Source organism: Cucurbita moschata, unplaced genomic scaffold (assembly GCF_002738365.1).
Source record: "Cucurbita moschata cultivar Rifu unplaced genomic scaffold, Cmos_1.0 Cmo_Scf00044, whole genome shotgun sequence".
Taxonomy (NCBI): domain Eukaryota; kingdom Viridiplantae; phylum Streptophyta; class Magnoliopsida; order Cucurbitales; family Cucurbitaceae; genus Cucurbita; species Cucurbita moschata.
Genome location: NW_019268560.1, coordinates 2280345 through 2298227, shown reverse-complemented (window position 1 = coordinate 2298227; position 17883 = coordinate 2280345). Strand labels below are relative to the sequence as shown.

The window sequence follows — 17883 nt, the reverse complement described above, 5'->3', positions numbered from 1 at the left end:
GTTAGCGGAAAAAAAGTACAATGTTTTCCCTCTCTCTGTCGCTACTGGATCGTCTACTCCGTTGAACGGACGTCGATCGGACCAGGACATCGTGCTTCTCAAGATCCATACCACAGCCGTCGCCATCGCCATCGCCATGGTAGTTTCCTTTTCTCTTCGTCTTACTCATGTCTTGATTGAACTCTTCTACATTTTCACGATACAGCTACCTCGATTGTTGAAAACGCTGTTCTAATCTGCATTTTAATCATTGATCTTGATGACAGAATTGGACCTAGTTAACGGAGTGTATGTGGGTCGGTGTTGATTTTGATCATTTTTAGACAACCAAATTGTTTTTACTTCCGTTTGGATATATGTGTACTTGTTCTTTCAGCATTTTTCTTGTTAATTATTGCAATTATGGGTCTGTCAAATTCAAGTTGCGTGTACCGCATTGCACACTTTCTCCAGTTCCACGGGCACTACTCAGCTGGGTCTCCTTTTCAATGGTTGGTTTTTCTATTTGAGCGGAGAAAATTGGGCCTAGTTGTGTGTTTCGGATCTTAATCATGATATAATGTCTAGTTGATCACATTGTTGGGTTTTTATTGGCTGATAGTCTTGGTGTGAATCAATTCTGTTGCACGAAGTTTAGTTCTCTCATTCAAACTTGGCAAAAAGAATTGTCGAATTTGTCAAGTCAGGCTCTTCAATGGCAGTTTGGTCCGTAACAAACTACCAATCAATGGACTTATTCCCTTATGGTAGAAAATGACAAAAGAATATATCGACTGGTTGATGGTATTGGCTGAACTAGGATAAACGGTTCAAGTGCTATGTCACATCATTTGTTCCCTTGAACGTTACACTCGCCTTTGAGTTTATTCGGCCAATCCGTATTCATATGGTTCGTGACACTTTGCTAAGTCTTGAGTAGCTGAACTTTAGAAGTATGTAAGTTATATGGTATTTGAATCCATAGTTTGTTAGAAGTTCCTATTGGACAAGACATACCGTGATGTAGAAGGATTGTTAGGTTATTTGTATACATTATTTAACATTACTTTAGTTGTTAGATTAATTAGTTAATTATCTTATTTTCTTGTAAGACTAAATAGCTACTTTCGGATTGTAATAGGAAGCTTTTGAATCATTTTGAAATACAACTTTGTTCTCAGAGAGTATTCTCTCAACTTTTGGGATGGATTTCTCCTGTTTGGCCATGGATTTAGCCTACGCTTCATCATACCGTCCTATGGTTCTCCTGTGTTCATTTGCAGCTTCTGCATATTTTGGATTAGTCTTAGGGATTTTTATTCTTCCAACACTTCCTTGTGCAACCTAGTAATTTTCTCTGCCAATGGTCCAATAGAAAGAATTTAGGATCTCTCTCACTCGAGGCTTTATATATAGACTCAACTATCCTGTTGTTAAATTTGAAAATGTATTTAGCTAAGGATAAGTCCTGATGTTGAGGTGTTTATATTTTAAGCTCTGTAATAGGTTCCCCAATGTTTTCTTTCTAACTTTGTTTGATTGAAATTTTAGCTTTCATTGAATCAAAAAGGCAGATCGACCCTTATGGTTCGATTAATGATCACTGAACGTACAAATTTTTTCTTCAAAGAGAAGTGATCCCACGTTTATATGAGCTCACCCAGGCATATACACTCATGAGTTTCCACCAAAGAGAGGATTCACTATTGGAATTGTGTACAGTTGCCAAAAATTTACTGCAGTCGGAAATGTTGTTGCTAAAATCTTGCAGATTCTACTTGGAAGTCATGTGTACATACCAGGATCATGGTGCTTCCATATCACTTCGGTGTAGGATTAGCAGATGATTTCAAATCTATTGAAGATGTACGCTTGTAGAGTCTGAAAATAACTAAGGTTTGATAGGATTGACTGTATGTCGCAGAAAATGACAAGAAACATCAAACAACTGAGAAATTAAGTAAATGGAAAAGTGGCAAGAACACAATTGCAATATCAAGTTTAGTTGTTGTCTCACTGGTATTTGAACAACACTTGAATTGGCTTGATTTATGGAATTTATTTGTCCGAACAGTGAGATGTGCATAATTGGCATTATTTGTTTTACTGATATTGGGACAATAATCAAAATCATATGTTTATGGACTCTATCCATCCAAATTCTGAAATGTATGCATAATTAATATCATATGTGTCATTCAAGAACAAGATACTTTAGTTTGATTTTGACGTTGTTAAGTTCCTATTCTTTTGATTTAGGTTCTACTGCAGCTAGACCCTTTTCTCAATGAACTTACCAGCATGTTTGAGCGCAGTACCGAGAAGGGTTCAGTCTGGGTTACTCTAAAACGCTGTATGTGCATATCCGCGTTGTTGATTTGTTTCATGTACCTTTGTGATCATATCTAGGAGTCTGATCAGGTTTAAACTATCTTGTATCTCATATTGTTGCAGCATCACTGAAGTCCAAAGTGCAGAGAAATAAAATGACCACTGCTGGTCAACCCATCGAATACCGATGCCTCATTCGTGCAACTAACGGGAAGAAGACAATTTCAACTTCTGTAAGTATTGACTCATCTCCTACAGTCTTCCCCCCTCTCCTCTTCTCTCTCTCTCTCTTCTGAATTGTAAATTTGGCTTCAGCATTCAAGTTTTTCTAGTAAATTCTAAATCTACTCAAGCTAAGGATGCTGTGTTTAGACCTCGTTTCTTTATGAACTAGTTTTTTCTTCCGCTTGAGTTTTGAATCATCTTTTATTCGTTTCATTCTTTTTGGCAATCATAAACCAAACCCTTTATTAGAACTTCAATAAGCATGTAGCCTTTTCACATGCTTCAGATCTTATTATCTTTATTATTTCGGAGGTTTCAAACTTGAATCCGAAGCATTTGTAACATTTTCCCATGAACTGGCTAGGTTGGAGCAAAAGATCACCTGAGATTTCAAGCTTCCTATTCAACCATTCTTAAAGCCCACATGACTGCTCTCAAAAAGAGAGAGAGAAAGGACAAGAAGAAGGCAGCAGAGGCAGAGAAGGGTCTGAAGAAAAAACCCAGGAAAGTGTAAAGGGAGGCTCTCTTGCTTCTGTAGGTCCTCAAGGTAGTGTAACTATTTCTTTGTTACCTTTGTTTTCACGATGATCCTTTGACCTGATGATGAGTGTTATGCTTTCCCATAATTTCTAGGAAAATGAAGAGGAAAGAATACTTGATCTTGTCCTTTGCTTGGCCATTTTTTTTACTTACAACAAGATTTAAAATAATACATGTGATTTTACTGTAGAATTGTCTGGAAGTAACTACTTTTGGTTCATTTAAGCAGAATACAGACTTCCCAACCCAGTTTTGTCAAGGTTTTTGGAACTGTTAGGAGTTTCATAATTGTTGTGATAATTCATTTGAACTATATCTTTCCCGGGTTGAATTTTGTTGAGGATTATTGAGAGGAGATGTCCCACATTGGCTAATTAAGAGAAAGATCGTGAGTTTATAAATAAAGAACACAGGTTCGATTGATATGTGCTCTTTTGGGGAAATCAAAAGCAAAGTCACGAGAACTTTTACTTAAAGTGGACAATATCATATCATTGTAGAGGGCCGTGGTTTCGAACATACCCATTATCATATAGCTTCTTTTGAGTGAGTTTTTAGTAAAACCTTCCCCATTGTTTTAGTAAAACCTTCCCCATTGGTACATTGATCGCTTCAAACCAGCGCTAGTTGGAGCTCCAACTAGATACGTCATGTTACCATGAATAAACAGGAAAAGATAAGCCAAGCTTTGTTGTAACTTCTTGTTACCATATGAATAATCAGTCTAGAGGTACCACACTTGCAGTGACTCTTCCATAATTCCTGCAAGGCTGCTATCATCCTGAGATCCACTAGAGCTATCCCCGCCACCACCACCACCACTGCTTGGAGGTCTTTTGCCACCATCGTAGAACTCTTTGTTTAAAATTTTCAACAGCTTTGTGGAAAGCTTTGCATGGAGAACCCTGCTAGAAACTAAGTACTATTACTATATCTAGGTTAACACATACCTCTTAAACAAATAGCAACTTATCAAACTCCAAAAATAAGGAAGCAATTGGGGTATGCTGGTCATGTTTTAATCCAATCCTCCCATGTTTATATACTTCAAAACGGGTAGACCATGCTTGAAATAAGATAGCATTGTCATTTAGGTTTACAAGAGCCTTTTGTGACGATGAGATCCCATATCGGTTGGAGAGGGGAGTGAAGTGTTCTATTCCTTATAAAGATGTGAAAACTTTTGCCTTTTTAAACTATGAGGAGAAACTTTTGAGGAAGAGCTCAAATAAGACAATATCTGCTCTTTTAAACTATGAGGAGAAACCCTCGAAGGAAAGCTCAAATAAGACAATATCAACTAGCAGTGGACTTGAATTGTTACAATGACTGACTAGCATAGAATTTTGCATCTGTGTTGTTTGGTAAACATCCTATGGTCATACGCCACACTCCATATCATGTATAAACCATAAAAATTACCCGGCATTGACAACTCGAGAATAGTTTAGTGGATACAAGTGAATATTAAGTCAAAGTGACAACTTGAGAATAGCTTAGTGAATAAAACATTAATTACTGTCCTAAACAGTCAATTATTCTCTCCCATCCTTGTATTTGTTAAACTCAAAAAATGAAAATATGTATCAGCCAAATAAAAATAATTTGCCCAAAAAAACCGATTTGAAAATTTATTCAGTCGTTTTAAGTAATATTTGAAAATAATAAAGAAAAGAAGACGGAATTTATTGATTTGGTAGAAGCTATGTGAAGTTTTAATGTCAAAATGTAGATGTAAATATTGATAAAACGTGGACGATAATTAACAGGTCAACCCGAAAGTAATTTAATAGATAAAAATATTCATTAATATTTTAAAAGTTAGATGGTTCAATAATCCACGCATAAGTATTGATTGAATTAATTAATTAATATTTGAAGTCCACAAAATGTAGAGTTGAATGGAGAGTTGGAAGAAGTGGGATTTGACTATTCTTTGCCAAAACACCCTCCAAGTTTAATTAATTAATTAATCATGGCTGTCTTCAAGTCAACTCCACTCCACATTGCCATCTAAATTTACATAATTTTTTTTTTCTTATTTTTTGCAATTAATAAATAATTTTTACATAAATGAATTATGGAAACTAAAATCTTGTCTTATTTTCATGAAAATTTTCATCAATGTATGTATTTTTTAAATGGATAATTTTCATTTTTCTAATGAATCTAGAAATATAATAATGTTTAACATAATTTCTAAAATTTAAAACTTTAAAATATACCTTTATTACAGCTATTACTATTTAAATTTATGGTCAAAATTGATTTTCATTTTTTAGTACAAGAATTACAAGAATAGAAATCAAACTTGGGACCTGAAAAAATATTAAATACTAATATAATTATTTCATTAATTTTTTTTATATGAATTTCAATAATATTGATCTAGAAAAGTCATTTTTGGGTGCCTCGAATATTTTTCAAATGAGAACCCATTATGTAATGGGAGAAAATATGGTTCATAGAGATGCATTTGTTGATTATTCATCTCCCCTACCTTTCATTGCTTAGGATTCATGACTTTTCTTTTATAAAATAAAATAAATTAAATTATTTATTAAAATAGATAAGATTAGTCATATTTATTTGACATTTTTAAAATTTACCCATCTATTAAATACAAAATTGAAAGAGACAGATAGAAAAGATTTAAATAAGTATTGTTGTATTTTTATATTACAATAAATAGAAATTTTATTTTTTTTACTTTACGGAAATTAGCTGTGGTCATGGGTTGAGTTCGGTTGGATTAAGACATTTTTTTAGACTTAACCCAATTGTTCCGTCTAACCCAACACACCAAAAATTGACCAAACACGTTGACTAATTCAATTATTGAGACTACAAAATTGACCAAAAATGTCTTCTCGTTTGAAAAGTCAAAGTTCACTCTCCCTTATAAATCTCCTCTCCTCTTCTCCTTTCCCTCCCATCAATCTCTAAACAACGATCAAAGCCATGCAAAGGGCACTGCTATTAACGGTGACTTTGGTCGGAATCATCGCCGGAGCAGCGGCGCAGAACTGCGGCTGCGCGGCAGGGCTGTGCTGCAGCAGGTTTGGATTCTGCGGCACCGGCAATGATTTCTGCGGGACAGGATGCAGAGAAGGCCCCTGCAACATCCCGCCTCTTACCCCTAGTGTGAACGACGTCGTTGTGGCTGATTTCGTGACGGAGGAGTTCTTCAACGGCATTATTAACCAGGCGGATGCTGGTTGCGCCGGTCGGGGATTCTACAGCAGAGCAACTTTCCTTGAAGCCCTCCAATCGTTTGACCGATTTGGAAGAATCGGGTCCGTTGACGATTCGAAGAGAGAAATCGCCGCCTTCTTCGGCCATGTTACTCACGAGACTGGACGTAAGTATTCTCTGTTAAGAATTATTGAAAGAAATAGTCTCATATTAACTAATTATTATAAGGATTGTTGGGAGGATGTTCGACCTTGACTAATTAACTAGATGATCATGATTTTATTAACAAGAAATACATCTCCATAATGCCTATTGGGGAATCAAAAGGCTTCATGGCTTTGAGCGTAAGCTCTCATAAACTTTGTTTTTGGTTTCTCCAAAAAGTCTCATGAACACGCATTCCTTGATTATAAACGCATGATCATTCCTTAAATTAGCGTATGTGGGACTCCCTCCCAACAATCCTCAACATATCATTCCATTGTGAAGAGTCGTAGTTTCTAACATTCTCTCTCCTCATCCCCTCCCAGCTACATCTCTGAAACTAAGATGGACTCATGAATTTTTGTGGAGAGTCGAGGATAATATCATATCATTGTGGATAGTCGTGGTTCCTAATATCTCTAAAACTAAGATGAACCCATGAATTTTTGTGGAGAGTCGTGGTGAACCCATGAATTTTTGTGGGGAGCAGTGGACAATATCATATTATTGTAGAGAGTTGTAGTTCCTAACATCTCTAAAACTAAGATGAACCCATGAATTTTTGTAGAGAGTCGTGGTGAACCCATGAATTTTTGTGGGAAGTCGTGGTGAACCCATAAATTTTTGTGGGGAGCCGTGGACAGCATTATATCATTGTAGAGAGTCGTGATTTCTAATATCTCTAAAACTAAGACGAACCCATGAATTTTTGTGGAGAGTCATAGTGAACCCATGAATTTTTGTGGGAAGTCACGGAAAACCCATAAATTTTTGTGGGGAGCAATGGACAGTAATATATCATTGTAGAGAGTCGTGGTCCTTAATATCTCTAAAACCAAGATGAACCCATGAATTTTTGTGGAGAGTCGTAGTGAACCCATGAATTTTTGTGGGGTATCATTGTAGAGAGTCTAGTAGTTTCATAAACTTAATTTTTGTGTGTTTGTATGCAGATTTGTGCTTCATTGAAGAAATAGATGGGGCAACAAAGGATTACTGCGACGAAGATAACACCCAATATCCGTGCAACCCAAGCAAGGGGTATTTCGGGAGAGGCCCAATCCAGCTATCCTGGAACTTCAACTACGGGCCCGCAGGGGAGAGCATCGGGTTCGATGGGCTCAACAACCCAGAAATAGTGGCAACCAACCCCCTGGTGTCCTTCAAGACCGCTCTGTGGTACTGGATGAACTTCGTGAGGCCGGTCATAAACCAGGGCTTCGGCGCCACCATTCGGGCCATCAATGGCGCCCTGGAATGCGACGGCGCTAACTCTGCCACCGTTCAACGACGGGTCGAGTACTACACTCAGTACTGTAACCAACTCGGAGTTGCCCCCGGAGATAATTTGACTTGTTAGAACATTAATTAAGTTTCTTAATTGTGTTAGAACATTAATAAATTTGTATGATCCATACAATCCATACCATATATATAATGATATTTTATTTCATATCTCAAAATAATACTTTAAATAAATTATTTTTACCTAGTCAAACCCTATTAATTTTTGCATCTTTAAATTTAATTTCATTAAAATCGCCTTCCAAATTAGGAAGAAAAATTATTATATTATTGTTTTTAAATAAGGCGAGATCAATAGACGAATAAAAAAAAAACTAATAATTAACAATTTTATATCTCTAATATTACATTAATCTTATATTTTTTTAATTAAAAATTTGAGATACTACCTCAGTTGTAGAGGAAAACGAAACATTTACTACAAGGGTGTAAAAACTTCTCTCGATGTGTTTTAAGGCGGTGATATTAATAGGCCAAACTAGATAATATCGGTTAGCATTGGGCTTGAGTCATAGATGTGCGGGTGATACTAATAGGCCAAAATAGATGATATCTGTTTTAGCGGTGGCCTTGGGTCATAGGTGTTCTAATGATACTAATAGGCCAAAATGTATAATATCTGTTTTAGCGGAGGGCTTGAGTCATAGGTGTGTTGGTGATACTAATAGGTCAAACGGGATAATATCTGTTTTAACGGTGGGCTTGGATCGTAGGTGTTCGGTGATCCTAATAAGCTAAAGTAGATAATATCTATCGGCGTGGGCTTGAGTTATAAGTGTGCCGGTGATACTAAAATATGGGTCATTTTTGGAGGCGAAAAGTTATGGAAAGAAGAAAAGTAAAAGGGAATTGAAGATCCAAAAATCATATGATCCAAAAACAAAACCCAAAAGGAAGTTCTCATCGCCGGTGAAGAAAATTACAAAATTAGATGAAACAGAGTTGGAAGTATATGATTAAATCCAAAGAGACAGAGACAGATGGGTGGGGCTTCAATCAAGAGCATTTCAACGATCGAAGAGGCCGAAAGCAAGAGAGAGCCGCCGATGAGAAAGATGGTTTACGCTCATAACAATGGCGGCGCCGGCGCCGGCACATTCTGTCCTCGCTTTCGTCTTCATAAATGGTCTGCAAAGTAACTTGGATTTGGGTTCTGGAAATCCCGCCGGAGCGTGGCGGCGCAATTGCAGAGAATCGGGTTAGCGGCGGCGATGCTTGGGCGAAAGATCGTGGGTTAGGGACGATGGGTTTTGGTGAATTATTGTTGTTGGGCATTTCTTGTGAAATGGGGTATACGAGCCTTGGACTCATGGGGCTCAATTTTGGGTTTATTTTGGCTAATGCGTAATGCCAATTATATAGACCCTTTTAGGTTTCAACAATATACGTCCGTTATCGTCGAGTGATGCTTAGGTCGACACCCTCTCTCTCGTACTTTTATTAGAAATAACCTAACACTTAATACTATGATAGTTCGATTATTAGCTAATAGTTGGTTCGAGTTTAGCTCAGTGAATAAAACATTTAGCGCTCCTTAATTAATATTGACATTTAAATATCTTTCACCCTCGTAATTATTGAACTAAAAAAATTATGAAAAAAAGACACTTTCGGTTCTTGGTTCTTGATTCTCGCAATAGGATGACTAAGAGAGACTTAAAGAAATGAAAGGTACTACATATACTAACAAGGTGCACCTTCCTTTTCGGTGGCTCAATCATAGAAACTATGTAGTTAAGCGTGTTTTTCTTTGAACAATTTTATGTTGGATAACCTCCTAAGAATTTTTCTAGAATGCACGTGAGTAGGAACAAAGCATGTCGGAATGACTATCGTTGGTAATATGGTCATGTCGCTGAAAAATGTCGGAAACACTAGGTGCCAAATTTGGATTTCAAATCTCATTTATAGTACAATAGAGAGATTTTTTTTTTTTTTGAGACCTAATATGTTTTTAATCTAATAATAATAAATATATCACTTTGAATACTAATATTGTTTATTTTAAAGGTTAAGTCTCTATATGAATTATATATAGAAAAAAAAATTATTTATTAACAATTCTTTTCATAAAATATTAAATAAATCTACAATTCTTTCATTGTTTATATTTTTTTATTATTATTATTTTAGAAATCATAAGTTACTCTTTAAATTTTGAAGGCAATTCTTTAAACTTAAAAAATGTATCATATATAAATTATATAAAATTTTAATTTTGTATTTAATAAATTATTTTGATTTGATGTTTGTGTGTAATAATCTTAAAATTTTTAATAAATGTTAAATAAATTAAAGATCTATTATTTATACAAAATTGATAAATTCGAGAATCTATTGAATATAATCAACAATAACATGTCGAGACTGAACTCATCTCGTTGTCTCCGTCCAATTTCATGGCACTAGGAGGAGGGCAGGGATGATGGGAGATGGTGAGTTTAGGTGGGATGACCGTCTCAAATGACATTCACGATCTAAAGCATCACCATTTATGCCTCGTTCTCACTGTTTATGGTTTTATTCACAATTCAAACACAAAATTACTTCAAAAGTACTAACTGTTGGTACTGAAAATGGAATCCACTACAAATTTATATAAATCATATCTCATCATACTAACTTTTGAGTTCAATAATGATTTAAGAGAGAAAGAGTATTAAAATTACCGTAATTCATGAATTGATCCATTTTTCAGCTTCATATCGAAAAAAAATAAAGTAAAATAAATAAATTGGAGTGGATAAATGAGGAAATAGAGAAATTAATTCAAAAAAAACTTTAAGCATTAATTAGAGTGACATAGTTAATACGGCAGGTGCGATGTTGACGTTCAAATTTTGGGATAAATCAGCGGCGGATGTGTGGACAGGCGGAAGGCTCTCGCGGCCACACCCGTCCATGTCAAGTGGGCATAGCCAATAGGAGATGTTTGGCTGCTTTATTGTCTTATTAACCTGGTTGGTCTCGATGACATGTGAATGATGTCATGTATGTCTTATAATTATTTGCGTGTTCTAATATTTTTTTAAAACTTTCTAAAGAAAAATAATTCTTTTAAAGCTTCGCGAGACATAATTGAACATCTCTAACCTATTATCGAACGAGGGAGAGCATATACTTCTTTGTTCATCCCTAAACCATACGGTTTCTTATTGAATTAGCTTGTGAGAAAAAAATCGATCGAACTTGTTTTAGATATGCAAAAATGAGTATTTAGATATGTTTTCGTTACTTTGGTGATCGTTTTTTCTACCTTCGGAGACGTGATCCTCTCTTATTCACTTATGTCGGTGCTCATGAAAAGCTTGGAGGTCGGCCCCTATGTTCTGGCTCTGGGGGATGCTCGACTAAGAATATCGATCCAACTTACTTACCAAGCGAAAGAAATAAAACATCGAGCTTTTATATATTCATTACTCTTCTTTATTATCGTATTATAATTAAAATAAATCAATATTATTCATTTAATGACGAACAATCTTATACAATTAACTAATTATATTTATGTTCCTTTACATATATATATATATAGAACTCTAATTAAATGGTATATATAGGTCAATTTATTTTTAATTGAAATCTAAATCATAAAATATTAATTTATTAAATACACTACAACTTTATATAAATTTAATAATATAAATATTTAAATATTTTTACAATTTTATGAATTATAGACTATGCATGAGAATTTCAAGTAGATGTTAATTACGTCTCATATATTTTTTTTTTAATTAAAATTTTATTTTTTATAATTTAATTTGTTCTTTTGAAAATTTTCTTTAGGTTTAAAAAATGTATGAAAAATATTTAAAAATACCAAAATATTATCAGAAATTTATATAAATAAAATAAAGTATTTTCAACAATTTTATTAATTATTTTTATTTACTTTTATTAAGTTAGAGTATCAAAATAATTTTGTCTTTGACCATATGGAATCGAAGAATAATTAGAAATTTCAAAAGTTTTTAAGAGATTGAGAATGATAGAAAAAAAAAATTAATCTTTTCGGTATTTAACATTAAAAAAACGTAAAAGAGATTAAGAATGTCTTTCCATCTTTCAAATCATATTAACTTTTTTAACGCGTTTTAGACCAGATTGAACATAATCCGTTTTTTTTTTTTTATAGTCTTTGGTCTTAATTAAAATAGATCAAAGACGCGTTGGAACGGTCGGTGGCTGCTTAGTCCCATCCAAAAAATAGAAGAATCTAAAAGATGCATTAAATAGAAAGTGTTCGTTTGGAAGAAGGATGTTGAAAGGTTGATGCCTTGGATTGGAGGGCAAAGGCTCGTAGAGATTTAGATGACAGAAGGATAGTGTGTTGGATTATCTCTTCTTCGTCTAACCCTAATGGCCCCATTCATTTTTTATTTTTTTCTATTTATTTTGAACCTCGTCGACGAGGATCAATGAGGCAATTACGGGGTGTTTTCAATATATGGGCTTAACTTCAAATTCGCTCGTAGAACTTAAGAGGTATAGAACGAGTTACCTTAGCGCTAATCTCTCGAGGATTCATTCACCTCACTAGAATCTTATTCGTAAGTAAATCAGTGTTTGTTCTAAATGCACTTTAAAACGACCTAGTTGCTTTGAAAATGAAGTGGAAAGGACGTTTTTAGAAAAGCACTTTTGCAATTGATTAGAACTACATTCTCAAAAAGTCGTTCAAACTCATCTTATGACATACATGTTAGTGCATTAAAGGATGAGTCGAGAAGAATACATGAAACATATTGGCAAATGGGCGATGGGGTTTCGCCATCAAAGAGAGATAGAAACGTGGAAGCGAAGTGGATGTATGTGAGACAAGACTACGAAATAAAGTGAAAATTTGGAGGGATCGACCAGAAAAAAATCTCGTTCATTAAAAAGCAAATCTTCAAAAAGGGCGACTCACTATAGATCTTTTGATCAATGTTAGTTAAACTATGCTTACTTTTGCAGAGATGATTTATTTTAGCTATAACGACTTTAGATTTTAACTAATCTAAAGTCACTACTATCTTCATAACATAACCATTGTAAGATCTCACATCAGTTGGAGAGACGAACAAGTGCCAGCGTGAACGATGGCCCTAAAGAGGAATGAAACATTCTTTTTATAAGGGTGTGGAAACCTCTCCCTATCAAACGTGTAAATAGACAATATCTAGCACGGGTGGACTTGGATTGTTACATTAACATTATCATTTCTTGCAATTAATACGAAAAGCAAGAAGGGGCGGCACAAGGCGTTAAGACTCAAAAAGGAGTTTTCTAGTCTCTCTTTTGACTTAGACTATCTAAACGATCTCAACCCACCCATGCATATCCAAGGCCTAAAAAACGTTTCTGTTCCATTAAAAAATTTAGTAAGTTGAAAAATCTGATCAACTCAACTCAGCCATTACGATTTGGGTTGGATTATGAACTTATATGAGTTGGGGAATGTTCAAATAAATCACTGTCTGATCAAACTAACTCAAAATTATTTTTAATTTCAAAATATACATTTTTGCATAAAAATAATTTTTAATTATTTAAAAAATAAAATTTCAAAATATATATTTAAAATGAGTGACAAATTTTTATTAGTTATTTAAAAATAAGTAAATATATGCTTATGTTGAATAATTATTTTATTAATAAAATCCAACACGACTATATTTTAACTAATGTTTTTCTAAAGTGACGTGCTCAAGTATTTAAATATGAAATAACATAATAATTAAATTTATATTAACCCTTGTTAACCATTTATTTATTTTTTTATTTTCTAAATGACTAATATAAAATGAGAATTTTTAATAAATTTTAAAAGATGAGGAATAAAATAAATAAATAAATCAGAATTATCCACTCAGTTATTTTTTTTCATAAGATTAAATCCTGACCGTTGAAGAGCATGACGTGGAAGGGTCATAGCCATACACATCGTCTATAAAAGCCCATCGTCGTGCATCCGTCTCCACAAGCAAAAATCCCCTTCCACGGAAACAAGATAACCTTCTTCCTCCGTCTCCATTTTTCCTTTCAAATTCGAAACCCTAATTTTCAAAAATGGCAGCCACATCTCGATTGGCTAGATTCATAAGCGAAGCTTGCCCTCCCCAATTCGTCTCTGTAATGAGGCGCAGAAGCCCCAAAGTTCTAGACACCATTAACGAAGAAGATCACAGAGAAGCTCTCTCCTCCTCTTCCTCCTTGAAGATCGACAAATTCTCTGTTTCTTCGCTGCCGTCTACCATGGCTGCTTCGCCGCCGTCTCCTGCAACTTCCGCCGCCGTTAGTTCCAAATACTTTCTCAATCAGGTCCCCTTGAGGTCCTTCTCCCTTTTCGAGCACTGAGATTCGGTTTTTAATTACTTTCTATTTTTAGTTTCAATGGCCTTCGGAATCTGCTTTTCGTTTTTGCGCCAATCGGATCGGGTCCATTCCGGCCGGTTATGGTGTTGTAGATATCGAATCGACGGCGGATTCGGCTGCCGCCGGTGATGGTGGTCGTCCTGTATTGTGTACTCCATTGTCTTATGCGATGAAACTCTTTGAAAATATAAAATAACTTGTAATTTTTATGTATTTATTCGGAAATTTTATCATGATGGAGATTAAATTTTAGAATGTTTACACATTTGATGCACGCGAATTCATAACATGATCATAAGAGATAAAATTGAAAATATTTGTAAAAGAATTCTTACAAGAATGGTTTAGTTTCGAATGCACTCATTCTTGGAGATTCTGATGGCGTGAAGACAAGCAATTGTGTTTCAGTTATTCATTTTGTTCTTGGACAAATTATATATAATTTGTAACGGTACAGAAAAAACAATAAAATAAAATATCAGTGGTCGGAAACTGCGAGATATTTTGGTTAGGCGTCGGAGATCTCATGGAACAAAACGATCCACATTCCTACAAAACCCCCACGTAACGATTCGGTCACCAAATCGTTGGAATGTAGAGGATAAGGCAACGACAAACGATTTTCCTCATCGGAGTACGACGATTGGCGAGATCGAAGGAAACAGTGACATGCTACAACAAGGCATATGATGCATATGGAGTAGGAGATGACATACTACAACAGGTATGAAAATGAGAAGTTTTATGATGCACAACCCTAAGTAACGTTACGAATGATATGATGCATGTCACTTAGAGTAATATGCGAGGAATAAATGAGACTTAGAGTAATATGCGATGAATAAATGAGGTAGTACTACATGATTTGTTTAAGATGAAAAGTATTGGGACCTCATGCATAATTATATGTTCACATGCATTAGGATACTTCCCCCCTTTATGATGAGTACAAAAGCATATACTACGATGATGAGATGATCATTATGCTTGACATGATGCATGATTGTTATTGTACCTCCGGGCGTTTGACTACAGCCTAGAGAGTTAGCCCGATGAGTAGGTCCAAGGGGGTGTGCAAGCTCGCCTGATGGGTCCATGCTTGCATGTGTAGGTCATTTGTAAAAAACTACTACACATCCAATTTTTCCGGACTAGAGGCCACTCAAAAGACTATAATTTTAAATGATAGGTCCATATTCATGTTACATGTGTTTGCATTCTCTTGATTCTCTGACTAGTCACTTACCGAGTATTTCTTAAAATTTTAAAGTCACGTGCTACTCTAATATTTTAGGTGAAGGCAAGACACCTTTATACGCGGTAAGGTACCTTACCGGAATATAATCTTTTTTTTATATATATATTTTTAACTTATTAAAAGCCAAATAATATGTAATTTTAACTTTTAATTAAAATAGTAATAAGTGTAAACTTATTCAATACATTTTTTTTAATTTCAACAATTTAATTAATATTAAAAAAACTAATTAGACTAGTGTTATATGTATATATTATCTAATACAAATATTTTTATTTTAACAAAATAAGTAATAATTAAATATTTAACAAATTATAAATACATCTAATCTATAAGATCCTATGAAATAAATAGGAGAATTTATTTTAGGATTGATATATATTTTCTTACCATTACCATTATGCTCTTGTCCATGTTTATCTCCCCCATTAAATTAATATATATTTACCCTTTTTTATTAAAAAATATTTATCACTACGAATTTGAATATTCTCAACAATGCATCACACGATGATTCTCCCGTTGGAAAATAGGTTTTGTTATAATCAAATAATTCTATGGTATTTGGAAGCTGTTTGTACCATCATTTGTGTCGCCGACGATCAAGACAATATTAAAGCTATTTGATTATCTGACGGCAAAAAATAGCGTTGAAAAAAAAATCGATCTTTGCTTCAATTGACCAATGTTAATGAAAGAATAGATCGTTTGTTGATTGTATGAGGAGAGTAAGACGAGATTTGTAAGAATTTAAACGCTAGTTACCCTAAAACTATACCTAAAATACCCTTGTGAATTAATGTACTCAATATTATACTACAGACAAGATAAGTAAGATTGAGCACAAACATATTTAAATCTTGTTTATTTTGTCTCGTATGATAATCATTTTAGTATTTGCGGTTGATTTTTTCTTAAAATAAAAATAAAATCTTTGGTAACTATTTTTTATTTTAATATTAGAGAAAACAAGATAATAAAGATCAAAATATATATAATATTAATTAGAGAGAGATAAAAAGTTAAAAATTAATAGCAAGAGATATGCAATATTAATTATAGAGAATAATTCTAATAAATGACTTAAATAATTTTTATATAATGTCTATGTATTTTATTAAACATTTATGAAATATCTCATTCCATTATTAATTTTTTTTTCTAATTTTGACGTAATTTTAATATATACCGAATATTTGAATATCTGATCGTATATTATTGACTTATCCATAATACAAACATAGACATTTACAAGAAACGTCACCTAATTTTAATGTCGGTGTGGTTCCAGTGCCCTTAGGTTTGGTTCATTTTAAACTCAATACTTTTAGAATGTTAAGTATCTGTTCTGGACACTCTCATATTTTTAGCGTATCATCTTCTTTAGAGAAGCGAAACTCGAACATCTCAAGCATATGGTCCAACTAAATAACAGTTTATTTTCATTACTTCCATGATTGTGCCTAGACACGACAACAACCGTACGTATTGAAATGGTTTGTGTCCACATATTCTCAACTTTTTGTTATTTTGGTATTGTTTTTTTTAAATGACTATTTTAGTCCAGTCGGACATTTTGAAAGAAAAAAAGACGAAAATAACCCTTTAAAAATATAAAAAATGATGGTCAAAACAAAGAAAAAAAGGGCAAATTTGTCATATAGTATTTAATTCTCTAATTATAAAATTAATACGTAGTTTAATGTATTAGTAGGTAATGTGAGAATTATAAAGCATTATAAAAACTGGTTGAACAAAAGTCTTCTGAGATTAATAATTAAATATTTTGTGTTGTAATCTAAGTATGCCATTTATTTCGGTTATCATATACGAATTACTAATTTAATTAAAGAATTATTATTATATGAATAATTCAGTCACGTTGGTCGAATTTATTTAAATTAAAAAAATAAAATATGAAGCTTGATTGGTCGGCATGGGCTTTAATTTATTAAATATCAATTTAAACAATAAAATATAACAACTCGTTCACATCTTACTGCACTTATTAATAAAATAGTTTCAAATAAATTAATAAATATATTTTTAATAATTTGACAAAAAGAATGTTTAAAATATATAAATTTAATTATTAAAATATAAATAAAATAATTTAAGTATTTTGGATAACTATCACACATATATATAAGAAAATTACAATAATATTTTGTTTTATGTATGAAAGTAGATAATATTGAATATTTGTATCCAATTAATTTTAATTTACTAGCTGTCTCATTTCTATTGGTTTATTTTTTTCCATTATGATTTATTTATTTATTTAAGGATAAACAAGGACATTATATATATAAATATAAATATATTTTTATGAGTATCTTTTTCAAATCTAACATGGTAAGATTTAAAAAATAATTTATAATATTTTAACCTAATAATGTTTCAAATTTTTTTTAATGGTATTTAATAATTATAATATTTTTTTTTTATAAAAAAAATATTAAAATAATTTTGAGTGGAACAATGGG

General features: G+C 33.2%; 2 protein-coding genes across 3 annotated transcripts; both read left to right on the top strand.

Moving 5' to 3' along the window:
- Window positions 1-3318, top strand: LOC111434001 (signal recognition particle 14 kDa protein-like). Of its 2 annotated transcripts, none has more exons than XM_023071294.1 (4): window positions 1-139; window positions 2239-2332; window positions 2434-2543; window positions 2900-3318. In XM_023071294.1, exons 1-4 carry the CDS (start codon window positions 137-139, stop codon window positions 3047-3049), a joined length of 357 nt encoding a protein of 118 aa, XP_022927062.1. In that variant the 5' UTR covers window positions 1-136; the 3' UTR covers window positions 3050-3318. The 2 variants fall into 2 exon arrangements, with proteins under 2 accessions (XP_022927062.1, XP_022927063.1); XM_023071295.1 differs by lacking the exon at window positions 1-139 and adding an exon at window positions 409-491.
- Window positions 3319-6021: 2703 nt separating this feature from the next.
- Window positions 6022-7927, top strand: LOC111434008 (endochitinase EP3). Its single transcript, XM_023071306.1, has 2 exons — window positions 6022-6436; window positions 7428-7927. The coding sequence occupies exons 1-2, from the start codon at window positions 6037-6039 to the stop codon at window positions 7832-7834; spliced, it is 807 nt and encodes a 268-aa protein (XP_022927074.1). The 5' UTR covers window positions 6022-6036; the 3' UTR covers window positions 7835-7927.
- The last annotated feature ends 9956 nt before the right edge of the window (window positions 7928-17883 follow it).

Excerpts from the sequence above, each read along its gene's own strand:
- LOC111434001 (XM_023071294.1), top strand. Across the intron at positions 2,333-2,433 it reads CTGGGTTACTCTAAAACGCT|CATCACTGAAGTCCAAAGTG; the intron begins GTATGTGCATAT and ends ATATTGTTGCAG. Across the intron at positions 2,544-2,899 it reads AGAAGACAATTTCAACTTCT|GTTGGAGCAAAAGATCACCT; the intron begins GTAAGTATTGAC and ends TGAACTGGCTAG.
- LOC111434008 (XM_023071306.1), top strand. The coding sequence starts at position 6,037 with ATGCAAAGGGCACTGCTATTAACGGTGACTTTGGTCGGAATCATCGCC. Across the intron at positions 6,437-7,427 it reads TGTTACTCACGAGACTGGAC|ATTTGTGCTTCATTGAAGAA; the intron begins GTAAGTATTCTC and ends GTTTGTATGCAG.